General features: G+C 34.8%; 3 protein-coding genes across 37 annotated transcripts in view; 1 reads left to right on the top strand and 2 right to left on the bottom strand.

The window, feature by feature from the left end:
- The window catches only part of LOC101885990 (interleukin-17 receptor A), a 170,965-nt gene that overhangs the window by 126,703 nt on the left and 16,774 nt on the right, over window positions 1–27,488 (top strand). For 4 of the 33 annotated variants that reach the window (XM_087312221.1, XM_087312216.1, XM_087312222.1 and 1 more), the window contains 3 exons: window positions 1,594–1,663; window positions 1,781–1,898; window positions 13,988–14,057. The exons of 2 other annotated variants lie outside the window; for them this stretch is intronic. Coding sequence is in view for 2 of the 31 variants with exons in the window: in XM_087312194.1 (XP_087168320.1) it covers window positions 26,405–26,512; window positions 26,876–26,900; window positions 26,995–27,138 (277 nt within the window). In the remaining 29 variants the exon portion in view is untranslated. Of the gene's footprint in view, window positions 1–1,560; window positions 1,664–1,780; window positions 2,545–3,669; window positions 4,598–11,648; window positions 11,934–13,987; window positions 14,058–21,876; window positions 22,084–26,224; window positions 26,513–26,875; window positions 26,905–26,994; window positions 27,139–27,488 lie in introns of those variants that run through there. 27 more of the 33 variants (XM_087312205.1, XM_087312200.1, XM_087312202.1 and 24 more) reach the window with 20 other exon arrangements.
- On the bottom strand, window positions 3–6,470 carry tnni4b.2 (troponin I4b, tandem duplicate 2). Of its 2 annotated transcripts, none has more exons than XM_087310630.1 (8): window positions 6,423–6,470; window positions 5,450–5,503; window positions 5,198–5,242; window positions 4,977–5,108; window positions 2,008–2,097; window positions 1,751–1,924; window positions 1,547–1,636; window positions 3–256 (listed from the first exon to the last, which is right to left on the bottom strand). In XM_087310630.1, exons 4-7 carry the CDS (start codon window positions 5,079–5,081, stop codon window positions 1,550–1,552), a joined length of 456 nt encoding a protein of 151 aa, XP_087166756.1. In that variant the 5' UTR covers window positions 5,082–5,108; window positions 5,198–5,242; window positions 5,450–5,503; window positions 6,423–6,470; the 3' UTR covers window positions 3–256; window positions 1,547–1,549.
- On the bottom strand, window positions 8,510–19,664 carry tnni4b.1 (troponin I4b, tandem duplicate 1). 2 transcript variants are annotated; one of them, XM_087312227.1, is made up of 8 exons: window positions 19,238–19,664; window positions 14,939–14,970; window positions 14,661–14,702; window positions 13,123–13,254; window positions 12,948–13,037; window positions 11,136–11,309; window positions 8,994–9,084; window positions 8,510–8,905 (listed from the first exon to the last, which is right to left on the bottom strand). In XM_087312227.1, the coding sequence occupies exons 4-7, from the start codon at window positions 13,243–13,245 to the stop codon at window positions 8,998–9,000; spliced, it is 474 nt and encodes a 157-aa protein (XP_087168353.1). In that variant the 5' UTR covers window positions 13,246–13,254; window positions 14,661–14,702; window positions 14,939–14,970; window positions 19,238–19,664; the 3' UTR covers window positions 8,510–8,905; window positions 8,994–8,997. The 2 variants fall into 2 exon arrangements, with proteins under 2 accessions (XP_087168353.1, XP_087168352.1); XM_087312226.1 differs by lacking the exons at window positions 14,939–14,970; window positions 19,238–19,664 and having other exon boundaries at window positions 14,661–14,783.

Below are 27,488 nucleotides of genomic sequence, written 5' to 3'. Positions count from 1 at the left end.
TGTTTAGTCTTTTTTTATTTGTATTTATTTTTAAGACAGAAAAAAGATCACATGAATCATTTAGCAGCACATTAAGTAAGATTTTATTCTCTTTCTAAATAGCTTTTAAAACCTGCAATTTCTCTCAAATCGAAAGTAAACAAGATCTTGAGCTCTTATTAAAATATTTGTTATTATGCGTTTTATGAACTTGCAATGATTTATACATTATTTTAAAGACATTTTGTTCTGCTGTCAGATCTTCTTATTTCAGATCCTGTAAGAAAACAAAAACAATTTAGTGTGCGTCCAGGTCAAAATTTTCCAGGTACAACGTTCTTAACCAAAAAGTAACTAAAGGGGCTACATGTTAGAATTTTCATCTATTGTTCACTTTGTTATTGCTTCATATGAAGATCTAATTTTAATGTCAAACATATTTAATAATCAGATTATCATAATGTTTATTTCAGTTATTTTAGCTTTCATTATGATGCAGAGCTTGTGCAAACATTTGCATATTGATTGCTGTGATTGAATGCTTTTTTAATGGCTGCTTTCTCAATTCTGTCGTTTTATTTTGTTTGCTTGGTTATTGAGATGGAAGTGTGCAACACATAATGGATATTTATCTAAAAAGCTTTTTTTTCCCCTTAAATAAACTTTTTTGCATTAATGCACAAACTTATATTTGAGTATCATTTACATAATATGTATTTAATTTTTATGATTCATGTACAGTTCATACGCAACTCTGAAACCCTGAAAGGACACATACATCATGGAAAGAGACGTGCTTTTTCATCGGTCTCTAACACAGTTATTGCTTTAAATAATTTTTATTTATTTAAAAAAAAATATGATTTAGAATCATGGTTTTAAGCTTGTCTTTTAGGTAAAATAATAATTGTAACTTTTTCTTTTGTCAAATTATTACATTTATATGCATTATATTGTATTTAAAATTAAATAGGAGTAATGAAATCAGTATTAACAATCAAATTCATTTATATACTGTTGTAATGCCAAACTAAAAATGTCATTGAGGTATATTTATTACGCATAACATGCAAATTAATGTTTTACTTTTACGTTTTTGAAAATAAAATACTTATATTATGGAAATAAAATGATCCTCTACAGTATGATCATTGACACTGAATTATTCATTCAATTTATTCAATTAAACTGCTGATTCATTGAGAAGCAAAGCAGGTAGCATTATTATTGGACTATTAAATCATGGACTCATTTGATTCATTCATAAATTATTGTATGAATTAAAACAAAAATCCATCAATACACACCACTGTTCAGCACTGCATATGCAAATTTTGTCTAGACAACTTAAAATATTATTATAAACTGACTTTGTATTACTTATTGTTGGTGACATTGTGACTGACTAGTGACTAGTGAGTTTCTGCAGTTCATTGACTACAGATGTTGCTTTTAACAAAAAAAGCCTTTTACAATTTAATTTTATAGTGAACACATAGCCCCTTTTTAAAAATTAATTTAAATGTTTATATTCATGTTTATATGTTTATATCCATGTTTATATTACCTTTTATTGTCCAGCATCAAACAGTTTCTTCCTGCCCTCCATTCCAGACATGGCCTCTACATTCTTACGCCAGTCGGTCACCTCTTCTTTCTGTAAGAGGAGTACGAGTAACATTAGGTGTGTTAAAAATAGCACCAAAATGCATATTCTGTACATGAACACTTCAGATTTATCGAACTTTTCAATGCACATTACAAAACTTACCTTCTCCTCTTCTTTCTTGACTGTCTTAAGGTTGGCTTTGAAATCCACAGACTCTTTGACCTTGGAGCCCAATAGAGCACCCAGCATAGCATCAGCAGAGATCTTCACTCTCTTCAGCGCTGGTCTCTTCATTTTACCTCTGAGTTCGGTAATCTTGATGTTCAAATCAGTGATCTGACAGAGACATATGCATTTATAGGATTAACAAAGTGTAATGTGAAGCAAGTTGACTCCATTTAGGATGCGGTATACTGTACCTCTTTTTCATTTTTGGACACCTTGGCTGCGATGTCGTACCTCTCTTCATCTACAACATCAATCTTCTGATGAAGGTCTCTGCAGAGAGCCTGAAAATGAAGTATTGTATGAATAGATGACCTTGGTATATTGTTGGGGTGCTTGTCAATGCTATTTCAAGCGAAACGTTACTGAAGTTTTCTTTTTCTTTTTTTTTACCAATTTAGGTATATTTTTTGTTTTAATTACATACTTTTTTAGCAATTACATTTAATTTGAGTTAAATATACACATCTAGCTGTTTCGGAACACAAATGAAGGCTTTTTAGATGAAATCCAGGAGCTCTCTATACAGCAATGGTCACAACATTGTCAAATTTCAGAAAAGGAAATGTTATTAAAAACATTGTCGAAACATTTCATGTAACTTTAGTTGTTCAACTGTAATCAATCACATTGTGTGCAAAAAAAATGTAGAAACATCAAATCTTTTCTCTACTTTGTTAGTTAATCAGGGAATGTATTTATTATGGACAGCATGACGTATTACCATAACAGTCAGCAGTGTGACACGCAAGCGTCATATTGGGTAAACGTGCAACCTGACCACAAAAGATTAACAAAGTTGTTTTTAGAGAGTTTTGGGCACATAAAATTGTTTAAATGTTAATTTTGAAAATATGTTTAGTTCCTTTTTTGGACTTAGAACATCTCAGGACCATTACTGTCTTACCATTACCATTACTGTCTATAGGGCATGCCGGCAGCTAGCTCTCTGCAACTCTCACATGGTCGCCCACTGAAGCTAAGCAGGGCTGCGCCCGGTCAGTACCTGGATGGGAGACCACATGGGAAAGCTAGGTTGCTGCTGGAAGTGGTGTTAGTGAGGCCAGCAGGGGGCGCCCAACCTGCGGTCTGTGTGGGTCCTAATGCCCCAGTATAGTGACGGGGACGCTATACTGCTCAGTGAGCGCCGTCTTTCGGATGAGACGTTAAACCGAGGTCCTGACTCTCTGTGGTCGTTAAAAATCCCAGGATGTCCTTCGAAAAGAGTAGGGGTTTAACCCCGGCATCCAGGCCAAATCTACCCACTGGCCTTTGTCCATCATGGCCTCCTAACCATCCCCATATTCCAATTGGCTTCATCGCTTTCTCCTCTCCACCAATCAGCTGGTGTGTGGTGTGTGGTCTGGCGCAAAATGGCTGCCGTCACGTCATCCAGGTGGATGCTGCACACTGGTGGTGGATGAGGAGATTCCCCCCATTGTGTGTAAAGCGCTTTGAGTGCCCAGAAAAGCGCTATATAAATGTAAGGAATTATTATTATTATTATTATGTAAGAGCTCTTGGATTTAATCTAAAATACAACCCCAAATCAGAAAAAGTTGAGACATGGATAGGAGTATGGAAAACACAAATAAAAAAGAAAGTAGTGATTTTGATTTCTATTTAATTGCAGACAATATGAACACAAATACTATGTGTCATGTTTTGTCTGGTCAACTTTATTTCATTTGTAAATATATATCCTTTCCTGTCATTCGAACCTGCAACAAATTTAAAAAAAGTTCAATTTAGGAGCAGTTAAGCTCTAGAAAATAAGGTAAATGGTCAAATAATGATGTGATTTGAAACAGGTGATGTCAACGGGTGATTGTAATTATGATTTGGTACAAAAGCAGCATCCATAAAAGGTCTAGTTCTTTAGGAGCAACGATGGGCAGAGGATCGGCAGTTTGCCAACAAATACTGAGAAAATGATTGAAATGTTTAAAAACAATGTTCCTTAGTGAAAGATAGGAAGATATTTGGATGTTTTACCTTCAACAATGCAGAACATCATTAAAAGATTCATAAAATCTGGACGATTTTCAGTGTGTAAAGGGCCAGTGCACGTAAGCTTAACAACTGTGATCGCTGATCCCTCAAGTGGCACTGCATCAAAAATTGTTATTCATCTATAAGCGACATCACTACATGGGCTTAGGAATACTTTGGCAAACCTTTGTCAAGTACCACATTAGGTAGTTACATCCACAAATTCCAGTGAAAACGGTTCTGTGCCAAAAGGAAGCCCTATGTTAACAGTGTCCGAGCGCCGTTGATGTGTGTGGTCAGATGAATCAGTATTCCAGGTATTTTTGGAAGATATAGATGCCGTGGGCTTTGACTGAAAAAGACAAGGATAATCCAGACTGTTACCAGCAACAAGTCCAAAAGTCAGGGTCTGTCATGGTATGGGGTTGTGTCAGTGCCTTTCGCAAAGGTAACTTGCACTTCTGTTATGGTACCATTAATCCTGAAAAGCACATAGAGATTTTGGAGCACAATATGCTGCCTTTTTTTCCAGGGACGCCCATGCATATTTTAACAAGACAATGCAAAACCACATTATGCACACTTTACAAAGTCCCGGCTGCAGAGGATGAGGATACAGCTAGACTGTCTGCAGTCTCAACCTTTTTCCAATAGAGAATGTATGACACATATTGAAGCGCAAAATTCGACAATGAAGACTCTATTCTGTTGCCCAGACTTGTTTGGGACAAAATTACATCTGAAACACTTCATCAATTAGTGTCTTCAAAGTTTGAGAATTTATGTTTATTTAAAAACAAAAAGCAAAAAAAACAAAAACAACAAAAAAATAAATAAAATAAAAAAACAATAGAAATCATGAGTAAAACATTAAATAATGTTTGTTGTATTGTCTGGTAAGAAATACAAATCTAAGTAAATTTAGAAATCACTACTGTTTTTTTGCATTTTTCATACTGACCAAGCTTTATTGATTTGGGGTTGTATTTTAATTTGTGTTATGAAGATGAATGAAGGTCTCAGGATTTTGGAATGACATGAAGTAAAGAAATGAATAACATTATTAAATATTTTAGGTGAACTAATCCTTTAATCTTTAAAAAAACTTTTAACTAAATGATCTTATTTAATAAAATAATACTTATAAAAAATAATAAATAAATAAAAATACCTGAAGGTCTTGAACTGACAGACCGGACAATTGCAGAGGTGGGACTCTTTCAGCCAAGGTGTTCTCTCTCTCTGTTTGCTTATCTTCTTTTTCAGTTACAAGCATAGCACATGCTTTCTTCAGGAGCTTTGTCTGAAGCAAAACATATTCAAAAACATTCATTTCAAATGCTTCACCTGTAGATATTCTATCTTTTCTGTAAAGCAGACAAAACCTGATACCTTTAAAAACAACCTCCTGGATGCTGAAATTTTAGATTTGGGTCTCTGGAAAAAAAAAAAGCCAAATTATTACATTTTATTCAATTTAAATAGAAAATGTCTAAAATTCTTATTGTGGAATAAAGCCCACTTACCTGGCTACATTGGTGATTTTTAAGTTAGGAAAAGGAATGAAAGTACCAATGTGTTAAACATTTAAAGTAATATACAGCAATAAATATTGTATGCATAGATACTTGAAATTAATACTACTTACGACTCAGACATTGTGAACTTCTAAGTGAATGGCAAATCACTAGTCAAAATCTGAAATATAAAGATTGGTGACTGTTGGTGAGGCACCAATTTATATTACAAAAATAAATGTCTAACAATCATATAGTGAGAAATGCTGCATGGAGTAACATGTTTTAGCAACATATCATACAAATATAATCTGATAGTTCTAGTTATCATTACTCACAGTACATCAAACTCGCTAAAAATATTTTATAAACTTTGTATAACCTAAACAGTGTAGTTAAAACTTGATTAACCTCATTAAAAGAAGTTAAAGTGAAAAAAATGTATGTAATTTTTACAGTGAACAGCTTAACAAATGGGGCTTTTATGGATATTTTTAGTAGGTTGAGACAGCTACACCTTGAAGTAAATATGTAAAATGACAGAAAAATATTCAAAGTTGAATACCTCTACCATCATTTGTACAAGGCACCAAGTCAAAATACTGTTTTAAACTAATAAAATTACAAAAATTCAATAAGTTGAACTTCACATCATCAAAAGTTGTTGACTGTCCCATTATGCAATTCAATAGTGTAAATAAATGCAAATGAATCACCCATGCATCGCAAAATTAGATATATTTTTATGTAAAGTGTATTAAAATAAACAAGCAATGCATTTTATTTCAAATTAAAACATATAAACGTATTGTCTAATATACACCAGTAAATAAATAAATGAAATATAGACTCCTATAGACATGAGTGAAATGAAATGCAGACTGAGACTTTTACTTTAACATCCTACAGCTTAAGAAGAGATTTCAACCAATGTAACCAATCATGTCACATCAAAGTCTTCAAAGACCAAACTATCCTCGCTATGCCACACATTACCTCCATGTCAGCAGTTGCATCTCATGGGTGATTTTGGTATTTTTAGAGAAATCAAATGCGTTGGTTTTGGAGTTAGCTGTGCCAAATAGTACAATAGTTCATACCTGTTTCTCCAAAGACCCTCAAGGCAGTGAGTAAGGCTGGACAATGTCGGTTCACAAGGAAACTCAGGCAAATTTTATGGCCTCTTTGGGCTCCTCTGAGTGGCTCACTAAAATAGACTGAACCCTTACACCCGGAGTCTCATTTTACTCAGCACCATCAAAACACAATTGCACACATTGTCCACTGCCAGTCACACTCTCCATTTCCCATTGTTTGACCCTATAAGGCAGGAAAGACTTTGCATAAGTGAGACAGTGGTTGAATGACCACTAAATAAATTTGAGCCTATGAGTATTTTATTGTCAATCAATTGAGTTTTAATCAGAAATCAATCGAGTTTTATTTGTCAACTCATAAAGCTTTAACCATCAATTAATGATGTTATACATTTTTTTATTGCAAACCCGAGTATTAATCACCAATTAAGTTAATTAAATTAAGTTTTAATTGGCAAACCATCAAGTTTTACTTACCAATTAACCAAGTTTCAATTGACAACTAATTGAGTTTTAATCGCCAATTCATCAAGTTTTAATTGGCAACCTATCACGTTTTAATGGGCAACCCAGCAAGATTTAATTGCTTATAATTCAGGTTTTAATCGCCAACTCATTAAGTTTTAATCACCAGGTAATCAAGTTTTAATCAGCAACCGATCGAGTTTAAATTACCAATTAACCGAGTTTTAGTAAGCAACTGTTGAGTTTTAATTGGCAATACATAGATTTTTAATCGCCAGGAATTGAGTTTTAATTGGCATCCTATTGACTTTTAATCACCAATAATTAAATTTTCAATCAGCAACTCACCAAGTTTTAATCGGCAGCCCATCAAGTTTTAATCAACAATTTATCAAGTTTTAATCAGCAAACCATTGAGTTTTAATCACTAATTAATCGAGTTTTATTAGGCAACCCATCAAGTTTTAATTGCCAATTAATCAAGTTTTAATAAGCAACAGCCGAGTTTTAATTGGCAACCCATTGAGTTTTAATCACCAATTAACTTAGTTTTAATCAGCAACCCATTGAGTTTTAATCAGCAATCTATCAAGTTTTAATCACCAATTAATCAAGTTTTAATCATCTACCCATCAAGCTTTAATTGACAATTAATCGAGTTTTAATAAGCAACTGTCGAATTTTGATTGGCAACCCATTAAGTTTTAATGTGCAATTAATCGAGTTTTAATAAGCAACTGTCGAGTTTTAATCAGCAACCCATTGAGTTTTAATCATCCATTATTCGAGCTTTAATCAGCCACCCATCGACTTTTAATCACAAATAATTCAAGTTTCAATCACCAATTTACCAAGTTTTAATCGCCAATCCATCAAGTTTTAATTACCAATTAATCGAGTTTTAATATGCAACCCATCAAGTTTTAATTGATAATTAATCAAGTTTTAATAAGCAACTGTCGAGTTGTAATTGGCAACCTATAAAGTTTTAATGTGCCATTAATCGAGTTTTAATAAGCAACTGTCGAGTTTTAATTGGCAACCTATCAAGTTATAATTGCCAATTAATCTAATTCTAGTTTTAATTGTCAATGTATGGAGTTTAAATCGGTATCCTATCGAGCTTTAATTGTCAATTGATCAAGTTTTACTCATAAACCCACAGTTTTAATTGCCAACTAATTGAGTTTTAATCACCATTTAATCAATTTTAAACCAATTAATCAACTCAGAAATTTGTTTCCCAATCCATTGAGTTTAAATCAGTGAGGAAAAAAGTTTTAATCACCAACCTACAAAGATTGAATTGCCAATTAATTGATTTTTATTTAACAATTAATCATCAATAAAAATTCATTAACTTCAGTCAGATATGTCATTTGGAACAACATTAAGATTTCCTCATGTTTTTCTTTGTAGTAGGTTGCTAGATGGTTTCTGTTTAGCCCAAATACAATTCATTGTACTATATTTAAACTGCCTCGTTTCTTGAATTCAATCTAGATGTATAAACTCACAGCATGTGGGAACTTAAAACCAGCTACGCACATACATACACCCAACCAAGTGCAGCAATGCATTTCAAGGACGACGTTTTCAAAGGGAACTACATGGGGACACAAAGGTTCTTTTGTCGAATGGGGTCATTTATTTTTGGAATGCCATTACATTGCAGTTTTACTTCGAGTAACACAGAAAGTGTTACAAAGTCTGTTATATTTTGTTCCTGAACAGCACAGTAAAACTCATTTCCAGTTTTTCAGCACTACACAAAACATAAAAGTGTTTCAAATGTAAACATTTCTGTCTACATAGTCCAACAAAGAACAGAAACTATTAAAGACATGCTAAGTTCTAAGGTTGACAACAAAACACATTATGAACAGTAAACAGTGATTGGTTGACTTCAATAGTCATAACAAAAAAATCAAATTTTAGTTTGGTTTGGATTTTCTTGCTTCAAACCATGTGTGTTGGGAGCCTCCTTGTCTTTGTGCATATTGATTGTGTTACTTTTTTGTCTGAAAAATAAGAAAATATTGTCATATTTCAATTAGAATGTTTTTATGGTGCTCAAACATAGTTAGATGTGACAAATTAGCTTTTTACTTTTTTATTGTCCAGCATCAAACAGCTTCTTTCTGCCTTCCATTCCAGACATGGCCTCCACATTCTTACGCCAGTCGGTCACCTCTTCTTTCTATAAGAAGAACAAATAGATAAAAATAGGTTTAGAATGAGCCATGATTTATTTCAATGACAAATGTATGGATGAATTGAAAGGACATGTACAGTACACACTGTACAGAACTGTACAGTACACTCACTGTACAGACCACAACTAACTCCTGAAATTGCAATGATTGATGCCATGGTAATTACAGCAATATTCTGGCATACTGCCTATTGTTTTTTACTAAAGTTATATTACAGTGACCAAACATCTGATACATTTGCAGATCTTAAAGGTCCCGTAAAATTAAAAATTAGATGTTAGTATCAGGATTGTTCGTTTTAAAGATTGAGTGTGCTCCAAAATAGTGTCGGAATTCAAATTTTGAAAATATAAAACTTGCATAAACAACCAAAGCTTGCAGTTTGTCACTTCCGCCTAAATGGATCAACAATTTTTTCATGTCACCTCATGCTTCAGTTCATCAAATCTTGACCAATGAAATGCTCTCTAGCATCTCACATGCCATGTCCCTTTCATTTGATGCGCTTGATCTTGACTCTCTCACTGGCAGAGCTGTGATGAAATGTGATTGGCTGTTTATACAAAAGGGGAGGAGCTACTCTAAGTCCCACCCTCTCCTCATTTTTCAGTTAAGATTACATCAAACATCTAATAGAAACTGCACGTTTCAAAGCACTTCACAGGACCTGTGCCCTTGTTTATGTTTGGAAGGCTGCATTGCAGCAGTGTGTTCCTTGTAGTGTTGCCATGTCCTCAGAAAATAAGTCTCTTTTGGATTATCCAGTTTGATCCAGTTTATGAAGTAGTTAATAAACTAGACAAGCTTGCACTTTTTTTTAATTCAACACAAAAACCTGGTATTAATTTGGCAACACATTGTTTCTTGTGAGAACGTGCATTCAGGAGTTTTATTTCAACTGTTGTTGACAAACAAAACATTGTGCTTCCATGTTTGAAAAGTGGTTCTGCAAATTGTGCTACTGAATTGTTGCCATGTCTTATTGTGTGTATTTTGGACTTAAGGCAGAGGTCTCAAACTCAAATTAGCTCACTCAGTGACTGGCAATTTATAGGAGACCGATTTAACATTCAAGCACAAAAAAGTGGAAACCTGCTGTAATTGATCCACTCACCCCAGAGTTTATGCAGTCAAAGCTCCTTCTTTTTGTTTTTATTGTACATATTGAAAGGGTAGTTTAAATTGCTAAAAAATTACAATTTAATAATAGGCATAATAATATTTATTAATATTCTGTCCCAATCAATTTTTGCTTAACCAGAAAAGCAGATTGGGTAACTTTAGTGACTTTACTGGCAATTGTTCTTCTCAATATCTTTCTTTTTTTGTAAAATTACAACAAAGAGGGGGAAAATATTTAATCAAATTTTACTAATGCACATTTTTTATACAAATTTTAATTTGCACATGAGGAAAATCTATTAAATGAGACATTTAAATCAATTATTAGTAAAAGAATCATATTTACACCACCATCATAACATGTAAAACAAGGAGATGTGTTTGTACAACACAATGCAGTTGGTATAAAACTAATTATAATCAAATGACCCTTGAATATTTTCAAAAATAGAGCTTAGTAAAAATAGAGCACTTACGGACATATATTTCAACATTTAAATCAGCCCCAAAAATAATATGCATGTGTGTTACTTTCGATCACACGCTGAGAAAACCAAAAGTAACCTGAACATAATACAGTACTTTAAACGTCCAGTATGAGGTGGGTCAAAAACACAAGTGGCTATACAGTATGTGACTACACAACAATGACAGTGATTCAAAAATATATGTTTTGAGGGGCTGAATCTCGTTATATTTTTAATTTTCTATTTTTTTTATTTGCGCAGGCTGGAGGGAGGAGTAGCAGGGGGGGCCGCAAATGGCCCGCGGTGTGGCAGTTTGAGACCCTTGAGTCCAAAACTATTTAAAAACTTTTTTAACATATTTGTTATTGCTGAAATTGGTTATGCATAGAAGCATTGCACTCCGAGTTTGCACACTATGTGTATGAATCAGAGATCAAACACATTACCTTTTCTTCTTCTTTCTTTACTGTCTTTAGATTGGCTTTGAAATCTGCCTTCGATGACATTTTGGATTCAGTCAGTGCACCAAACATGGAGTCATGTGACTTCTTGACCCTCTTCAGTTTGGTTCGTTGCTTTGAACCCTTCATGTCCCAAATCTTCTGGGTCAAAGTCTGGATCTGAAATGGAAATGTTTTGATCAATTTTCAATTCAATTAATTTCAGTTCAATTCATTATTTCTATACCGCTTTTACAATGTAGATTGTGTCAAAGCAGCTTATCATAGTTCAGTTTTGAGAGTTAAGCTTTAGTTTAGTACAGTTCAGTGTGGTTTAAATTTCACTGCTGAAAGACACTGAAGAGCAAATCCATCGATGCGCAGCTCTACAAGTCCCAAACCAAGCAACATAGTGGCGAGGAACAAACTTCCCCGATTGACTAAAGTGAAAAGGAAAAAAAAAAAACCTAGAGAGAAACCAGGCTCAGTTAAGAATGACCATTTCTCCTCTGGCCGCAGTCTAGGTGCCGGAGGCTGGACAGCCTTAGACATCCATCGTGGAGAAGCTGCAGGTGTAATTAGGTCACCGGCGGGTGTTTAGTCTGGCCCACGAGATCAGTGCGAAGACTCGTCTATCACTAGGTCTTTCAGGAATCAGTCTCTTCCTCTCCGCTCCTCCCTGACCGCCACAGCATCTGCTCAGGATACGGCCAGGTCCAGGATTATGGACACCTTGGTATCATCTCTTCACAGGTCTTGGATCACATCAATGGTGCTGCACAATATCTAGAGGCCTCTGGATGAGTATGCCAATTTTGCAATTATTAGTTTAAGAATGAAGTTATTAAACCTTTATTTTTTCTTTTAATGCAATTCTAGCATCTATGGCTATTCATGAAAGGTGCATTTCTTACACAATGATGCTTAAATTAAAACCAAGTTAGATTATTTTTCCGGAATATCATTATACATGGACTTATCAAAACTAAAATTGTGTTCAGAAATGTAAATAAATCAAAAATAAAATGTAAGTTTTAGAGACTGAAAGTTGCTACAGAATTTTATTTCAATATGTTGAATGTGCAGCTGAAAGTGAATAATGTGTTAAAGCATGGCTTAGTTTCTACTTTCTCATCTTTCACTTGCAGCAAATTAACGGTTAAAGGGGTCTGGCTAAGCAAATTTCCCCCAAGTCATCAAACTGATGACATCAGAGACATACAATCCAGAGCAGAAGTAAATTGTCCGATTTTGATTAAAGATTATCTTGCTAACAATGTGCGCTAACAATTCCTTGTGAATGTAAATGTAAATTGCACAAGTTGCCTTGGTAACTAAAAACAAATACAATTATAACAATTTCCAATAAACAAAAAATGTAAAATATAAAAATAAAACTAATTCATAACATTACATTTGTATTTCTAAGTTAAATGATACATCACAAGGCCACGCAGTGGCGCAGTAGGTAGTGCTGTCGCCTCACAGTGAGAAGGTCGCTGGTTCGAGCCTCGCCTGGATCAGTTGGTGTTTCTGTGTGAAGTTTGCTTGTTCTCCCTGTATTCGCAGGGGTTTCCTCCGGGTGCTCTGGTTTCCTCCACAGTCCAAAGACATGCGGTACAGGTGAATTGGATAGGCAAAATTGTCCGTAGTGAATGTGTGTGAATGAGTTGTATGGATGTTTCCCAGAGATGTTTCCGCTGCGTCAAACATGTGCTGTATAAGTTGGCAATGCAATCTGCTGTGGCGACCCCAGATAAATAAAGGGACTAAGAGGGAAAAAAATGAATGAATGAATGATAATGACAGATTCATTACCTCTATTTCATTTTTAGCCACTTTTATTTCAAGATCATATCGAGCCTCGTCAACATCATCAATCTTGCGGTGAAGCTCTTTGCAAAGTTCCTTTAAAAACATCAAAGGCATTCACATAATTATTTATAAACATATATATGTTTTCTCCATACATGCACTGTATTTAAGAAAATACCTGGAGCTCCTGGGCTGACAAGCCAGACAGTTTAAGAGGAGGAACCCTCTCATTTAGAGCATCATCTCTTTCTCTTTTATTCTGTTCTCTTTCAGCTGCCAGCATAGACGTGGCCTTCTTCATTAATTTAGTCTGTAACATAACGTCATTGATATGACTCTCAAGTTCCAGTACATTAGCACACAGTATAGCGAATAGTACCACATGCCAATGCTAACACACTGCTATAGCATGGATGGCCATGTCAGAATGGATTCAAATATTGCATTTAAAGGGCATCTATTTACCCCTTTTTCAAGATTTAAGATAAGTCTTTTGTGCCTCCTGAATGTGTCTGTAAAGTTTCAGCTTAAAACACCCATCAGATTATTTATTATACCTTTAAGAATATTGTAATTTTCTACACACACTGCCCACTGCTTTTACATGCCTGTCAGAGTGTGCCTTAATCTCCGCCTCGGCAACGTCAAATAAACAGCACAGTGACAGAAAGGAAGCATATCTCATGTAATGTTTGTGAGAAATACTATATGAACTATTACTATGGAGACACGTTAATACGCTGTTGTCAATCAATTGGGTGGGGAAACCGCACTCCTACCTCACATTGCGGTGAGCCTCAAAATGGGAAGGATTTAAATACTATTTTAACATCATGAAATAAAAAAAGACACTTATTGTCTTTATATCACCCCAATTTGACTGTGGACACACTATATACATACAGTTCTGTCCAAATAGCTTACAAATGATGATTTTCATCATATGTGCCCTTTAAAGAAATAGTTTATCCAGAAACAAAAACAATTGCACTATTTACTCATCCTTAAGCCATCCTGGGTATTTATGCCTTTCTTTTTTTCAGAATGGCATAATGGAAGTGAATGATGTCCAGGTTTTGGAAGCTCTATAAAGCACATCTATCCATCATGAAAGTAAGTTTAATGGATTATTGCCTTCTGAGGTCACTTGATAAGTATTAATTTAATGATTAATGAAATGGGTGAACTATTACTTTAAGGGTGTTTAATTTGTGCAGACAGTTCAAGGAAAAAAGGATATGGAAAAACATATAGAACTGTATATAGAACTGTTGAGACATTTTGGGGTCAGATAGTTATGCCGATGCACCAAGTCTCCATTTAGTTTATGAAAATACTGTAAAATAAGAAATATTTTGAAAAATTATCATAAACTATTTTCTAATATGTTTTTGTTGTGTAATAGAATAAAAAAGCTTTATTAATGGTTTATAAATTCATTGCAATTTCATATACTTATTAAAAAATAGTTTTGCTTTTATCAAAATTCTATCATTGATTGACATTGAAAAAACTGCATTTATTTGAAATACAACTTTTTTGTTAAATTTTATTCACGTTTGCCAGAAAAATAATGAATTTTTTTGAATACATAATAATATTTAGAATTTTTTAATAAAATAATTGTTTTCATACTTGCCCCAAACTTTTGAACATTATTGTGTGTTTGTGTGTGTGTGTGTATATGTGTATATATAAAACAATCATTAAACTTACTTTTAATAGCAGTCGCCTTGTGGCAGTATACTTTGATTTTTTCTGAAAAGCAACACAAGTCATGCTTAATCATTTCAAATATTGTTTTAACATTATAAATCTTATGAATTGTGGTATATAATGCCAAAAGTAAAGTGACTTACCGGTCTACAGCACAGAACAAACCAAAAAGGAAAGAAAACGCCCCCAAAATGGATTAACAAAAAAGATAAACTGATCCACTCATAATCAATCTTAATAATTTTACAAATATTTTTAAAATGTTAATAACCGCTTACCCTTCAGACATGGTGATTTCTCTGTATGGACCCTACAAAAAAGATATTTGATTTTAAGTTCTCTTTCAAATTAATGACATTGACTGCACATACAAATTGTCCAACATAAGTCACAATCACAAAATGAATGTCCATATACTGTATTTGATTTTTTAAATCTATCAGGTGATTAAATCATTCACTGTATTGTTGTGTGCTTTAGATTTGCGTTTGTAAACATTCCTACAGTCCACACATACAACACAGCCTGTAAAGGTGATGAGTGCCAAGAATTTGAAAGGCAGAGGAGTCACAATGTGGAGGAAAATTAAATTTGGCACCACTGTATCGAAGAAAAATTCATTTATATATATATATAAACCACTGGTGCTAAGAAGTCTGTCCATACCTATTTATTGCATTCGTATTTATTGTGCTAGATAAAGCACATGGCTGTTAGCGTTTCCAGCCTGGCTAAATTTGAACATTGCTGCCATACCTTCATGTGGCCCGGCTTCAAGCTTTAGCCTTGAACTCACTACACTGGATGCTAACACTTTCATATTAATGCTTGAGTTTCTGAAAAGATAGCTTTAGTTTAAAAGGAATTGTTTGGATATTTAGATGTTTAAAGCATGTTTTTTAAATGCCTTTTGTTGCCAAAGATGAGTGTACAGTTTGTGTAGGGGTAAATCATTTACATTTACATTTAGTCATTTAGCAGACGCTTTTATCCAAAGCGACTTACAAATGAGGACAAGGAAGCAATTTACACAACTAAGAGCAACAATGAATAAGTGCTATAGGCAAGTTTCAGGTCTGTAAAGTCTAAGAAGGGAAGTATTAGTATTTTTTTATTTTTTATTTTGGTACAGTTAGTGTGATATTCAGAGAGGCAATTGCAGATTAGGAAGTGAAGTGGAGACTAAATAGTTGAGTTTTTAGTCGTTTCTTGAAAATAGCGAGTGACTCTGCTGTTCGGATGCAGTTAGGGAGTTCATTCCACCAACTGGGCAGATTGAGCGTGAGCGTGAGCGTTCGCGAAAGTGATTTCTTCTCTCTTTGGGATGGAACCACGAGGTGACGTTCATTCACAGAACGCAAGTTTCTGGAGGGCACATAGATCTGCAGAAGTGAGAGCAGATAAGAAGGAGCAAGGCCAGAAGTCACTTTGTAGGCAAACATCAGAGCTTTGAATTTGATGCGAGCAGCAACTGGCAGCCAGTGCAAACGGACTAGCAGTGGAGTGACATGTGCTCGTTTAGGTTCATTGAAGACCACTCGTGCTGCTGCGTTCTGGAGCAGTTGAAGAGGCTTGATAGAGTTAGCTGGAAGCCCAGCTAGTAGAGAGTTGCAGTAATCATTTAAGTATTCAGTCGAAATCTGGCCATTAGTGCAATTTTACAAACCAATGATTTTGACATATTCTAAAGCAGTGTTTCTCAACTACGTTCCTGAAGGACCACCAGCTTTGCACATTTTCCAGTTCTCTTGAACCATACACACCTGATTCAGATCATCAGCTCATTAGCAGAGACTGAATGGATGTGACAGACAAAAGAAGACATCCTAAACATGCAGTGTTAGTGGTCCTTCGGGAATGTGGTTGAGAAACACTGTTCTAAATTGCGAGACAAGACATCCGATTTTATGGTTTTATTGATTCTGTATTTTTCTAAGATTTTTGAATGATAGCATGAATGTTTTTCTTACCTAAAGCATTACTAAGGTGATAGACAAACCACATGAGAGTGTTTGGTCTAATTGGTTTAGCGAAGCAAATCTCTGCAAATTCCTAGAATTTTTGTAACTGTCAAGTTTTTGGTTGACTTTAACTTTTGAAAAGTGCAAGACAAACTATCTAGGATCTGTTTTTGGGGTCTAATTGATTCTGGGAAACACATTTCTAATACGGCAATCACACAAAGCACAGCAACAGCCAAGTTCAGACCACAGCAATAACAATAAAGATGTTCAGAAATTCTATTATAATTTTCTCCAGCTATTTAAGATAAAACACTGACTGCCAGTCAATTCAATTTATTGAATTGTTAAATGTGTTTAAAGAGATGAATAATGAATATTCTGTCATTATTTTCTCATCCTCCACTAGTTCCAAACCTCTTTAAATTTCTTTCTTATGTTAAAGACTATGGAGGATATACTGAAGAATGTTGGGGTAAAAAAAATTAGCCATTGAATTTCATAGTGTTTTTATACTAAAGATGTCAGTGGCTGCCTTTTATTCTCCAACATTCTTGTGTTCAACAGAAGAAAGAAATCCATAAAAGTTGAGAACTGTTTGAGGGTGAGTAAATGGTAAGGAAATGTTCTTTTTGGGTGAACTATCTTTTTATGCTTCTTATGTGGTCTAATTGGTTCTGCAAACTTGTTTTTTACATTTTGTATATAAAAGTTGTTGAGTTATATTACTTCAACATTCACAGAAATTGTTAAACCTGAGACTGTGTCCATGTGATTGGTTCATTGAGCCAAATCTCTGGCTAGAAAAATTCTAGAAAAATGTTACCTCAAAACTGCTACTGCATGTCAGATCAAGAGCATTTAATTTCATTTTTCTCTAAACCTTCTACTGAGCAAGACACACAATCTGAGAACTATTTTCTTGGTCTAATTGATTATTTTTGTTTTACTTACAAAAAACGAACTTAACTACCAACCCAGGACTTTTTGTTGCTCCCATTAATTTCCACTATAGTTTTTTAAAATTATTATTTTTTTATAAGGTTCACTTTAATTATAATAGGACAGTGGGGATTTATAGACAGGGAAGTGTGGGGAGTAGAAAGGGGAAGAATCAGCAAAGGACCTTAAGCCAGGAATCAAACTCTGGTCTCTGTGAGCATGGTACTATTTGTCAGTGCACTAACCACTAGGCTATTGGTGCTAACTGTTTTTTCTTTTGCCACATCTGCACTGTAAAAAGTGATTAGTTGAACTTCAACAGTGTGTGCACATTGCATTTAAAGTGATTAGTTGGCTTTACTTTTAAAAAATGAGTACACCTATATTGCTTTTTAAGTGATTAATTGTCTTTACTAACAAAGTAAACCATTGCATTTAAATTGAACAGTTGACTTAAATAAAACTGAGTAAACTCGTTGCTTTTTAAGCGATTAATTGACTTTAAAAAATGCATAAACCCATAGCTACTAAAGCGATTGGTTGTCTTTACTTAAAAATAATGAGTAAACCATATTGCTTTTTAAGCGATTTGTTGACTTAAAATGCATAAACCCATAGCTTTTAAAGTGATTGGTTAACTTTACTTTAAAAAAAAGTAGGTAAACCCATTGCTTTTAAAGCGACTAGTTGACTTTGCTTGAAACTAGTGAGTAAACCAATTGCTTTAAAAGCAATTAGTTGACTTTACTTGAAAATACTGAGTAAACCCATTGCTTTTAAAGCCACTAGTGACTTTACTGAAAATTGTGAGTAAACCCATTTATTTTAAAGCCATTAGTTGACTTTACTCAAAAATAATGAGTTAACCCATTGCTTTAAAGGCAATTAGTTGAATTTACTTAAAAATACTGAGTAAACCCATTGCTTTTAAAGTGATTCGTTGACTTTGCTTAAAAATAGTGAGTAAACCAATTGCTTTAAAAGCGCTTAGTTGACTTTACTTGAAAATACTGAGTAAACGCATTGCTTTTAAAGCCACTAATTGACTTTTCTTAAAATTAGTGAGTAAACCCATTGATTTTAAAGCCATTAGTTGACTTTAACAAATGAGTAAACCTGTTCCTTTTGAAGCAATTAATTGTCTTTAGGTTAATAACTGAGTAAACCCATTTTAAAACATTTAATGGACTTTAAAAAAGGGGGTAAACATATAAATTCAGTAAATAAACTGTGCATAATTACTCAAATTAAGTTAACTTAACAGTTCCAAGTTACAGTGGGTTTACTCACTTTTTTTAGTAGTCAGCTTATCGATTTTAAGGTAAAGTGTTTACTCACTTTTTTATAAGTAATATAACTAATCATTGTAAACTGCAGTCATGAAGCGGCCACAGTTTTTCATAGCAGACATTCTTCAAAGTTGACACGAGGCTTGTTACAGAAATACATTAAAAGTTTTCTATTCCCTGCGGTTGTGCCACAGGAGAATGAATGTGAATGGTGAATGATGAATATGAATCCATTCTCCATCACTGAAGCTGTGAATATGATTCCAAATGTGTGCAGTAAATTTAAAGCGCAAATCCTTTCAAATATTCAGCAATAAACTCAACATCTTTAAGCATTTATGACGGTATGTTCTAGATTGTGAATGAGATGGTTTGTCGCACTTACCTTGAACTAGAAGGCGATGAGGGCAGGATGATCTGTGTGGTGCTGGTGAGGAATAAATGTTATATGATTTTTTGGTGATGGATTTATGAGTTGAATCTTGTGCGTGAATGGCTCACTAAAATAGACCCCCTGCTACGCCTCTTGCACTCACGTGTGCAAATATGTTGCCAATTTGTTCTCCACCTATTACTAAATGTCATTTGCACAGAACGAAGTGTGTTTGTCCTCCAGGAAGGGAACATACACACTTTCACATGACAAACACACACAGTAGCACAAGGGTCATGCACTTCAGCATTGTACTGTGGTAAACTTGTAATGGACGTTTATAATGGAAAGGCACTAATGAATATCACTATTTTAAGATTTTGTATGTAAGAAATTTGACGATATTTTAATTTCCGCAACAGAAATATGGACAATGTGTTGTTGACATTGTTTTTTTTTCCCTCAAATGTTATCTAAAAAACGTAGCAATAGGATTAAAAAAATAAAATCTACCATGACATGCAGTTTAATAACTAAACCTATTGTTAAAGCAAGTAAAAGAAAAAGAAAAGAAATAGGAATTTAAAAAAATGACTGTCCCAAAAACAAACTGAGCGACTGCATTGCTTTCAATAGCCAGAGTAAATAAAATGTATTGATGTAAACAATGTTATTTAAATATTACTTACAGAATCTAATTTAAACAATTGAACAGAAGTAATGTTAATAGGTCTCTAACTTGTACATGTAATGTAAATGTAATTTAATAGTTTAAGACAACAGTGGCAGAAGGTAGATTTTTCAGATGAATCATCTGTTGAACTGCATCCCAATCATCACAAATACTGCAGTAGACCTATTGGAACCAGCATGGACCCAAGATTCTCACAGAAACTAGTCAAGTTTGGTGAAGGAAAAATCATGGTTTGGGGTTACATTCAGCATGAGGGTGTGCGAGAGATCTGCAAAGTGGATAGCAAGATGCTGCTTATTACAGTACAAACTGCAGGAGAGGACAAATTCTTCAGCAGGATAGCGCTCCTTCTCATACTTCAGCCTCCACATCAAAGCTCCTAAAAGCAAAAAAGCTCAAGGTACTCCAGAATTGGCCAGCCGCGTCACCAGACATGAACTTTATTGAGCATGTCTGGGGTAAGATGGAGGCATTGAAGATGAATCCAAAGAATCTTGATGAACGCTCTGGTTACTAAAGTAACCCTCGTTCCCCGAGGAGAGGAACGGAAATGCTTTAAGTGGTTTAAATCCACGTATGGGGATTTTGTTCAGAAAGCCAATTGTCTGAAAGAGTATGTAAACGGGCCAATGAAATGCAAAAATGGCAGCATCAGCTTGTGCACCTGATGCTTGTTGCAATCAATTTAGCATAAAAGCACAGCGAAAGCAAGAAGATGCAACCTTTTTAAAGCTGAAGAGACTGATACCTACAGCTAAGGAACAATCGTTATGGCGAAGCAATATAACATTTCTGTTCCCCTCCTCGAGGAACGAGGGTTACTTTAGTAACCAGAGCATTCCCCTTCGGATGGAGAACTTCAATGCTATAAGTGGATTTAATCACGCATGGGAAATGTCTGGAAAACGCCATAATGACTGCACCTTACCTTCACCTCCGATGAGAGAATAGCCAGGCATAGCGTGAGAGGCGCGGAGTCTTCCAACGTGATCCCTGGCCTTTACTTATCCCATTTCAAAGATTTACAGATTTAGATATATTTTTCAGAAGCCACAAGCGTCTAGATCATTTCTAGATTTTAAATATGACAGTACGTTGGGAAAGCGTGCACTCCTGAAGGGGAGGATGCTGCGGAGGCCACCTGCTACACAAATGGGGAGATATGATGGCAGAATATATGGATTAGCCCTGAGAAGGGGGAGAACGCATATAATAAGATGTTTAGCGGAGAGAGAAGACACGAATCCGCCTGTGAGGGGGGACTGCATCGTGGCTGAATAAGCATATGAGATCGCCTAGTGGGGATCCCGCATAGCGGGCACCTATACCCAAAACGAAAAGTGAAGTTTGTATAAACTAATTTCAAGAGGATCACGTGCTTATGATTGCTAGCGGCTGGATCCGCATTATCCAATTCACTATGCTCAATTCAGACGACTCCTAAACTACTATAAATACGCTGGGTTTCATTCCACTGCTATCTTCGTTTTGAAGAGTCCCCCCTTCCACCCCTACTCCTCCTTCTTCCTAGATGGGTGACACGGTGGCCCAGTGTGTAGCACTCCTGCCTCACAGCAAGAATGTCTCTGGTTCCAGGCTTTACCAAATCAGCAGAAATTTCTGTGTGGAGTTTGCACTTTTATTCCTGTGCTCACGTGGGTTTCCCCCGGGTTCCCCGGTTTCCTCCCACCTTCCAAAAACATGCTATTTAAGTTATTGACTAATCCAAATTGGCACCATAGACATGCTTCTAGTATGTAGTTATCTCCAAGAGCAATCACTTACTGTTCATTGGTTACTATAGCAGGGAAGTTCTCGAGATCTACCTAAGGTCAAACTCCCCTCCCACCTTGCAACGGGAGGGAACCCTGGGCTCGAGGATCTCATGAGCTCAGGGCTCTCTCCCGGGACAACATGCCATGTTGCTCATGACAGCCTGACTGTGTTGCTCTTTTAGTGAAATTTGCAACTCTATACGCACCACTCTGGAGGACCAGACCCAAAGAACGCCAGGCAAGGGAGAAGCCCAGCTCGACCGTCTGCCGCCGCGTGTACACACTCTGGACCAGAAGACCGCTCTTATTCGCTCGAAATTGCTGGATATTAGCAGGAGGAACCCTCATCGACTCTCTCAAAAGGCTGTAGAAGTCTCTGAAGCGAAAAGGTTAGTGTCTTCTCGCTTTCGCTGTGCTTTTATGCTAAATTGATTGCAACAAGCATCAGGTGCACAAGCTGATGCTGCCAATTCATTTGGCATTTCATTGGCCTGTTTACATCTTTCAGACGACCCCATACATGGATTAAATCCACTTATAGCATTGAAGTTCCACATCCAAACGGGAACTCTGGGAGTCCTGCAAGAACGCTTTCTTTGCCATTTCAAATGACTTCATTTAAGTAATTTAAGTCATTGCAGAGATGTAGGGAAGCATACCTCCAAACTCATGGGAATCACCCACAATATTCATTCTTTTCCACTGCACAATGACTTTATATTCTATACTGTACATTATTTCTGTTAAGTGACAACACTTTTGTCTAAGCAAAGTCAGACCTTACTGTCCTAATTAAATATATAAAAATAAAGCCATGATCATATTTTATTTTGGTCAAATAAGCGTAATCTAAAGACTTTGCCTTTCATATAAGCCACTTCTGATACCAAATGATCAACTAGAAGTCAAATTATTTGTAGTTCCTCAAGTATCTTTGTAGTTTTAAAGACTTGGATAAACAACAAGACTCTTGCCAGGTAGTGTGTATATAAAGTTGAATTCAGAATTATTTGCCCACCTGAACTATTAGACCCTCTGTTTATTTTTCCCCCGTTTTCTGTTTAACAAAGAGCTGATTTTTTCAACACATTTCTATACATAATAGTTTTAATAACTAATTTCTAAAAACTGATTTATTTTTATCTTTGCCATGATGACAGTAAATAATATTTGACTAGATATTTTTCAAGACACTTCTATACAGCTAAAAGTGACATTTAAAGGCTTAACTAGGTTAATTAGGTTAACTAGGCAGGTTAGGGGAATTAGCCAAGTTATTGTATAACAGTGGTTTGTTTTGTAGACTATGGGGGAAAAATTGCCTAAAGGGGCTAATAATTTTGTCCTTAAACTGGAGATTTAAAAAATTAAAAGCTGCTTTTAGCCGAAATAAAACAAATAAGACTTTCTTCAGAAAAAAAAAATCCGACATACTGTGATAAATTTCTTGCTTTGTTTAACATTCATTCATTCATTCATTCATTCATTTTATTTTCAGCTGTATGAATGAACCGCCAACCCATCCAGCACGTTTTTACTCAGCGGATGCCCTTAAAGCCGCAAGCCATCCCTGGGATACATCCACACACCCATTCACACTAATACACTACGAACAATTTTAGCTTACTCAATTCACCTGTACCGCATGTCTTTGGACTGTGGGGGAAACCGGAGCACCCGGAGGAAATCCATGCAAATGCAGGGAGAACATGCCAACTCCACACAGAAACGCTAACAGACCCAGCCGAGGCTCGAACCAGTTTTCGAACCTTCTTGCTGTGAGGCGACAGCACTACCTACTGTGCCACTGCGTTGCCGTTAGTTTAACATAATTTGGGGGAAATTAAAAAAAAGAGAAAAATATTCAAAGTAATAATTCTGATACTTATGTATATTTGATAACTGAGACGATTCCTCCCTTTGTTTTTGTTTTTTTGTTTGTTTTTTTTTGAGGGGGTGGGATGGGGCTAATGTCAATTATTTTGTATTGTATTTATTATTATTTTTGTATTATTATTTGTATTGTACTGTGTTTGTTAAAAATCTTATAAAATGGTAAATAAAACAAAATATTACAAAGTAATAATTCTGACTTTAACTGTATACATGTATTAAAATAAATAAAGGACTTAAATTCTATATTAATTAAGTCATAAAAGTGTTAATAGACAAAAATTAATAAATAAATTTATTTAATAATTAAACTAAACTTATAAGACTTAATTAAACTCTACCCTTGTTAATTGATAAATCGGGTTAATTTTCTTGACATCTGATTTGTTAACTTCACAGTTAGTAATAAAATGTCCCGGTCGTAAAAGCTAAAGTTAACTGGCCTCTTTATTAACCTGCGAGCTTGTGTTTGAGGGCCATAAAAGCCGAGCTCCCCAAGGCTGCGGAGGGCAAACAATAATTCATACAGGCTTGTTGAGAACAGACTGACAGCACAGTCCTATAGTCAGCTTTTTATTATTATTTACTCAAGGTTATATAATTATAGTCAATATAAAAAGGAACTTACTCAAATGTACTTCTGAAATCCAGAGGCGTTTAATGACGGTGTGACGTTGTAGTGTTTTTATGAGAAAAACAGATGTCATGTAGGTTCGAGCTCATGTACAGTGCCTAATCAAAATGGGCCTATTTTTTACAGTGTGTCGGAATGAAACTCAAATCCTCTGCTGACTGTTGGCATGTACACCTGTAGTAATCAGTGTCAGCAGAGCTTATGAAGTCATCTTCAGATATTCTGTAGTGTTGTGAATGAAATGTATACAATTTCTTTATTATTCTTGACAAGGTTGACAGAGATGTGTTTAGACTTGTATTTTTGAAGCTTTAACATATCTGAAAACACAGACAATAATTAATAAATCTGATATTAAATTTATTGGCATCCTTTTATTCAAGACAAATTACAGCAAGAGCTATGTGATATGATACAATGCAAGTGCGCATTAAACACATAGTCATCAGTTTATAGGGGTCTTCTTCCTCATTACAACCATCTGAGGCAAATTCCACAATATAAATGTTAAACAAGCATACAGTTAAATCGTATCCCTCTTTGGGAGCTGCTGAATACATTTATTATCTCGAATTTTACATTATAATGATGAGTTGTGCAAAGTTATCGAGCATGATTAAATTACCTGAGAGCTCTAATGCTGTTCTTGTTTTCAAAATAAGAGTCCAACAAGGAAGTCCTTTGTTTAAAATTAGCTGAGTCAACACAATCCTTGAGTTTTAGACAACTTAATTGTTTCATGTTCAGTCTACTTAATAAAATTGTTTGGAACCCAGCATTTTTTCCAGGGTAGTATTATACAAGATTAGATATACTTAAAATTAAGAGGGGGAAATCATCGTTGTTGTAATCTCACTAGGAAATGTTGTGGCCAATCAAATGGTGCCTGGGGTGTAATAATTCTGTGTGGATCAGAATCTGTTGACCTGTTTTTACTGGGAATTTACAAACAAATGATTTACATAAGGGGAAACAATGGTGTATAATGCTCACAGTATGCCAGTTCTGCACTGAACTATTATTATTCACCTATGCTTAGGTGCGTCCATATTTTCCAGATCCATTATGTGAAAACTTGAACTTGTCTTATTAAGTTAATAAGGTTTCAACTTTATTTACCTCTTAGTTCCACTGAAAGAAAATCTTAATACTTATTACTGACCTCATAAATGTGATTCAAGAAGAATGGTCAAAATATTGAACACACTCCTAAACCTCTTAAAAAGCCTTTTCAGGAGAGTTAAAGCTGTTATTTCTGCAAAGTGTGGCCAAACTCATATTAATCCTTACAGATTAAGATCTGGCTGTTATTAAATTTCATGTACATATAAAGGCAGATTTTCCCAAAAAAATTAAGCAATGAAGCTGGGTTACCTGTCTGGATTTCCTTATGAGTTTGAGTACAATCTTAATATTTGTTTTACTTTATAAATGCCTGATAGCATTACTTCCAAATAAAAAATAGCATTGTTTCCATATTGCTTGATTGCAGATGGTGTACGTGAAAATTAGGGTTATTCCACTAAATATTGATTACTTAACTCCTCTGAAGTAAAAAAAAAAAAAGTATTGTATTGCATAGTCTTATAAATGAATATAGCATTGTTATTCTTAAATTGAGTCATTAAGGTGTCCTATGATTCTTATTCTTTTTTTCAAAATGATTGTTTGGGTGTATAAACCCTTGTTACAGTGAATAACATTTTAGTATGTGAAAAAAATGAAATGGGACATTGTAGTGAATGAAAAACAATTATAGCAGTACTTACCTTTAACGCTTTGATGATTTATAAAAGTCCCTTTTGTCTTTGACCCAATTTATAAAAAGAAAAAATTTGCTTAAATGGTTTCTCTGCAGAAAAGTGAAAGTAGGTTATCTTACGTACATCTCAACACTAAATTGTTATCAAAGTCAAAGTTGTTAGCAGATCTAATTTCTTGACGGATAAAATAATTAAATTAATTATGTGACTCTTCACTTGCGGTTAAAGTGTTTGACCATTAGCTAGGCTTCAATTAAAAAGGCAGCATTAGTGATAAAAGCTTTATGTGCGTCAAACCCTCCTCCTGCTTATATGGTTTCCTCTGAATACAGATAGAATCTAGAAAAGCATAAGAGGATGTTCAGTTATCTTCCACCGTCACTTCAAAACCAGCTTCACTCTGTCGCTTTAGGGTATTAAATGAGTAAAATGAGCGTAATAGTTCTCTTTCTCTTGCTGTTTTCATGTATCTTGAGAGTCTTCCCTCTTCATCTCATTGAGCTGCCTCCAATGGACTGCTCTCAGAAGGTAAATATGCTCATTTGTTTTATTTGATTTATTAAACGTTAATCTAATAAGTCTAATAGCGTATTTGTGTCTGTTTAAACCTGGCAGAGATACATAAAAAATTAAATTTTTTATATTATATTTTTATATTCTGTTTTTGTTTGAGTTGTTTTGGACCAGGGTAGAGTAAAAAATTCTGATTATATGTTCTTAAAAAATGTATACAATGACATTTTCAAATCATCAGTATTGACAAATCAGAAATGATGTATGATTTTTAACATGATTCAGTGTGGATTTTTTTTAAATGTCATAATCATGTATAGATTTCGAACAAATTGATGTACAATAAATTTGACATGTCATTATGCTCTTTTCTGACAGGGATTGGTATGTGCGGTTCACAGTGGCAAGTATAAATAAATGTCTCTTCTAATTTAAGGTTTTTGAAATCAAAATCGACAGTATGTTCAATGAAATCAAATTTTCTTTGACACTTTCAGGTAACTGTTCAGATGAGGGTTTGGTGGTGCAAGTGTCTGAAGCTCCAGGTTCTCCTGTTGTTACTGCTAATATAGGTGGCAAGGAAGAGGAGAGTGGACTGTTTGTGCCGATTATAGATCTCAGATGGAGTCAATTACCTGATAGTAAGAAACTTTTTTTCCTCTGTTAACAGAGTGAAAAGTGGTATAGATATGTTTCTTGTTCAGATGACATTCTCAGGTGAAAACTCTTATTTGGGTCAAGCTTTGAAGATCAAAAAAATACAGTATATCATTGGTGCTGTGCTTGACAGCCATGCATACACAGCAAATCATAGGATAAATCTGTGCCGAGGAGCCATGCTGACACTCAACCCATGTTAAAAAAAAAAAAAAAAAACGGTATAATTCCTCTAATAACTGCAGCTTAAACTGATTTTAAAACAGAGACTGTGACAAGAAACAAAACTTACTAGCTGCAGTTTTAGAGGAACACTTTACATATAGGCTTATTT

This window comes from Danio rerio, chromosome 25 (genome assembly GCF_052040795.2).
Source record: "Danio rerio strain M-AB ecotype USA chromosome 25, GRCz13ab, whole genome shotgun sequence".
Classification (NCBI taxonomy): domain Eukaryota; kingdom Metazoa; phylum Chordata; class Actinopteri; order Cypriniformes; family Danionidae; genus Danio; species Danio rerio.
Note: the sequence above shows the minus strand (reverse complement) of the source record. Positions and strands in the feature narration are given on the sequence as shown.

What these genes read in the sequence shown, in the direction of transcription:
- tnni4b.2 (XM_087310630.1), bottom strand. Translation starts at nt 5,081, where the DNA reads ATGCTTGTAACTGAAAAAGAAGATAAGCAAACAGAGAGAGAGAACACC. An exon ending in TGTCAGTTCAAGACCTTCAG is followed by an intron (nt 2,098 to 4,976) that starts GTATTTTTATTT and finishes CTTCATTTTCAG; the next exon opens with GCTCTCTGCAGAGACCTTCA. An exon ending in TCAAGAAAGAAGAGGAGAAG is followed by an intron (nt 1,637 to 1,750) that starts GTAAGTTTTGTA and finishes CTCCTCTTACAG; the next exon opens with AAAGAAGAGGTGACCGACTG.
- tnni4b.1 (XM_087312226.1), bottom strand. Translation starts at nt 14,723, where the DNA reads ATGACTTGTGTTGCTTTTCAGAAAAAATCAAAGTATACTGCCACAAGG. An exon ending in TGTCAGCCCAGGAGCTCCAG is followed by an intron (nt 13,038 to 13,122) that starts GTATTTTCTTAA and finishes ATGTTTTTAAAG; the next exon opens with GAACTTTGCAAAGAGCTTCA. An exon ending in TGGCTAAAAATGAAATAGAG is followed by an intron (nt 11,310 to 12,947) that starts GTAATGAATCTG and finishes TTTCCATTTCAG; the next exon opens with ATCCAGACTTTGACCCAGAA.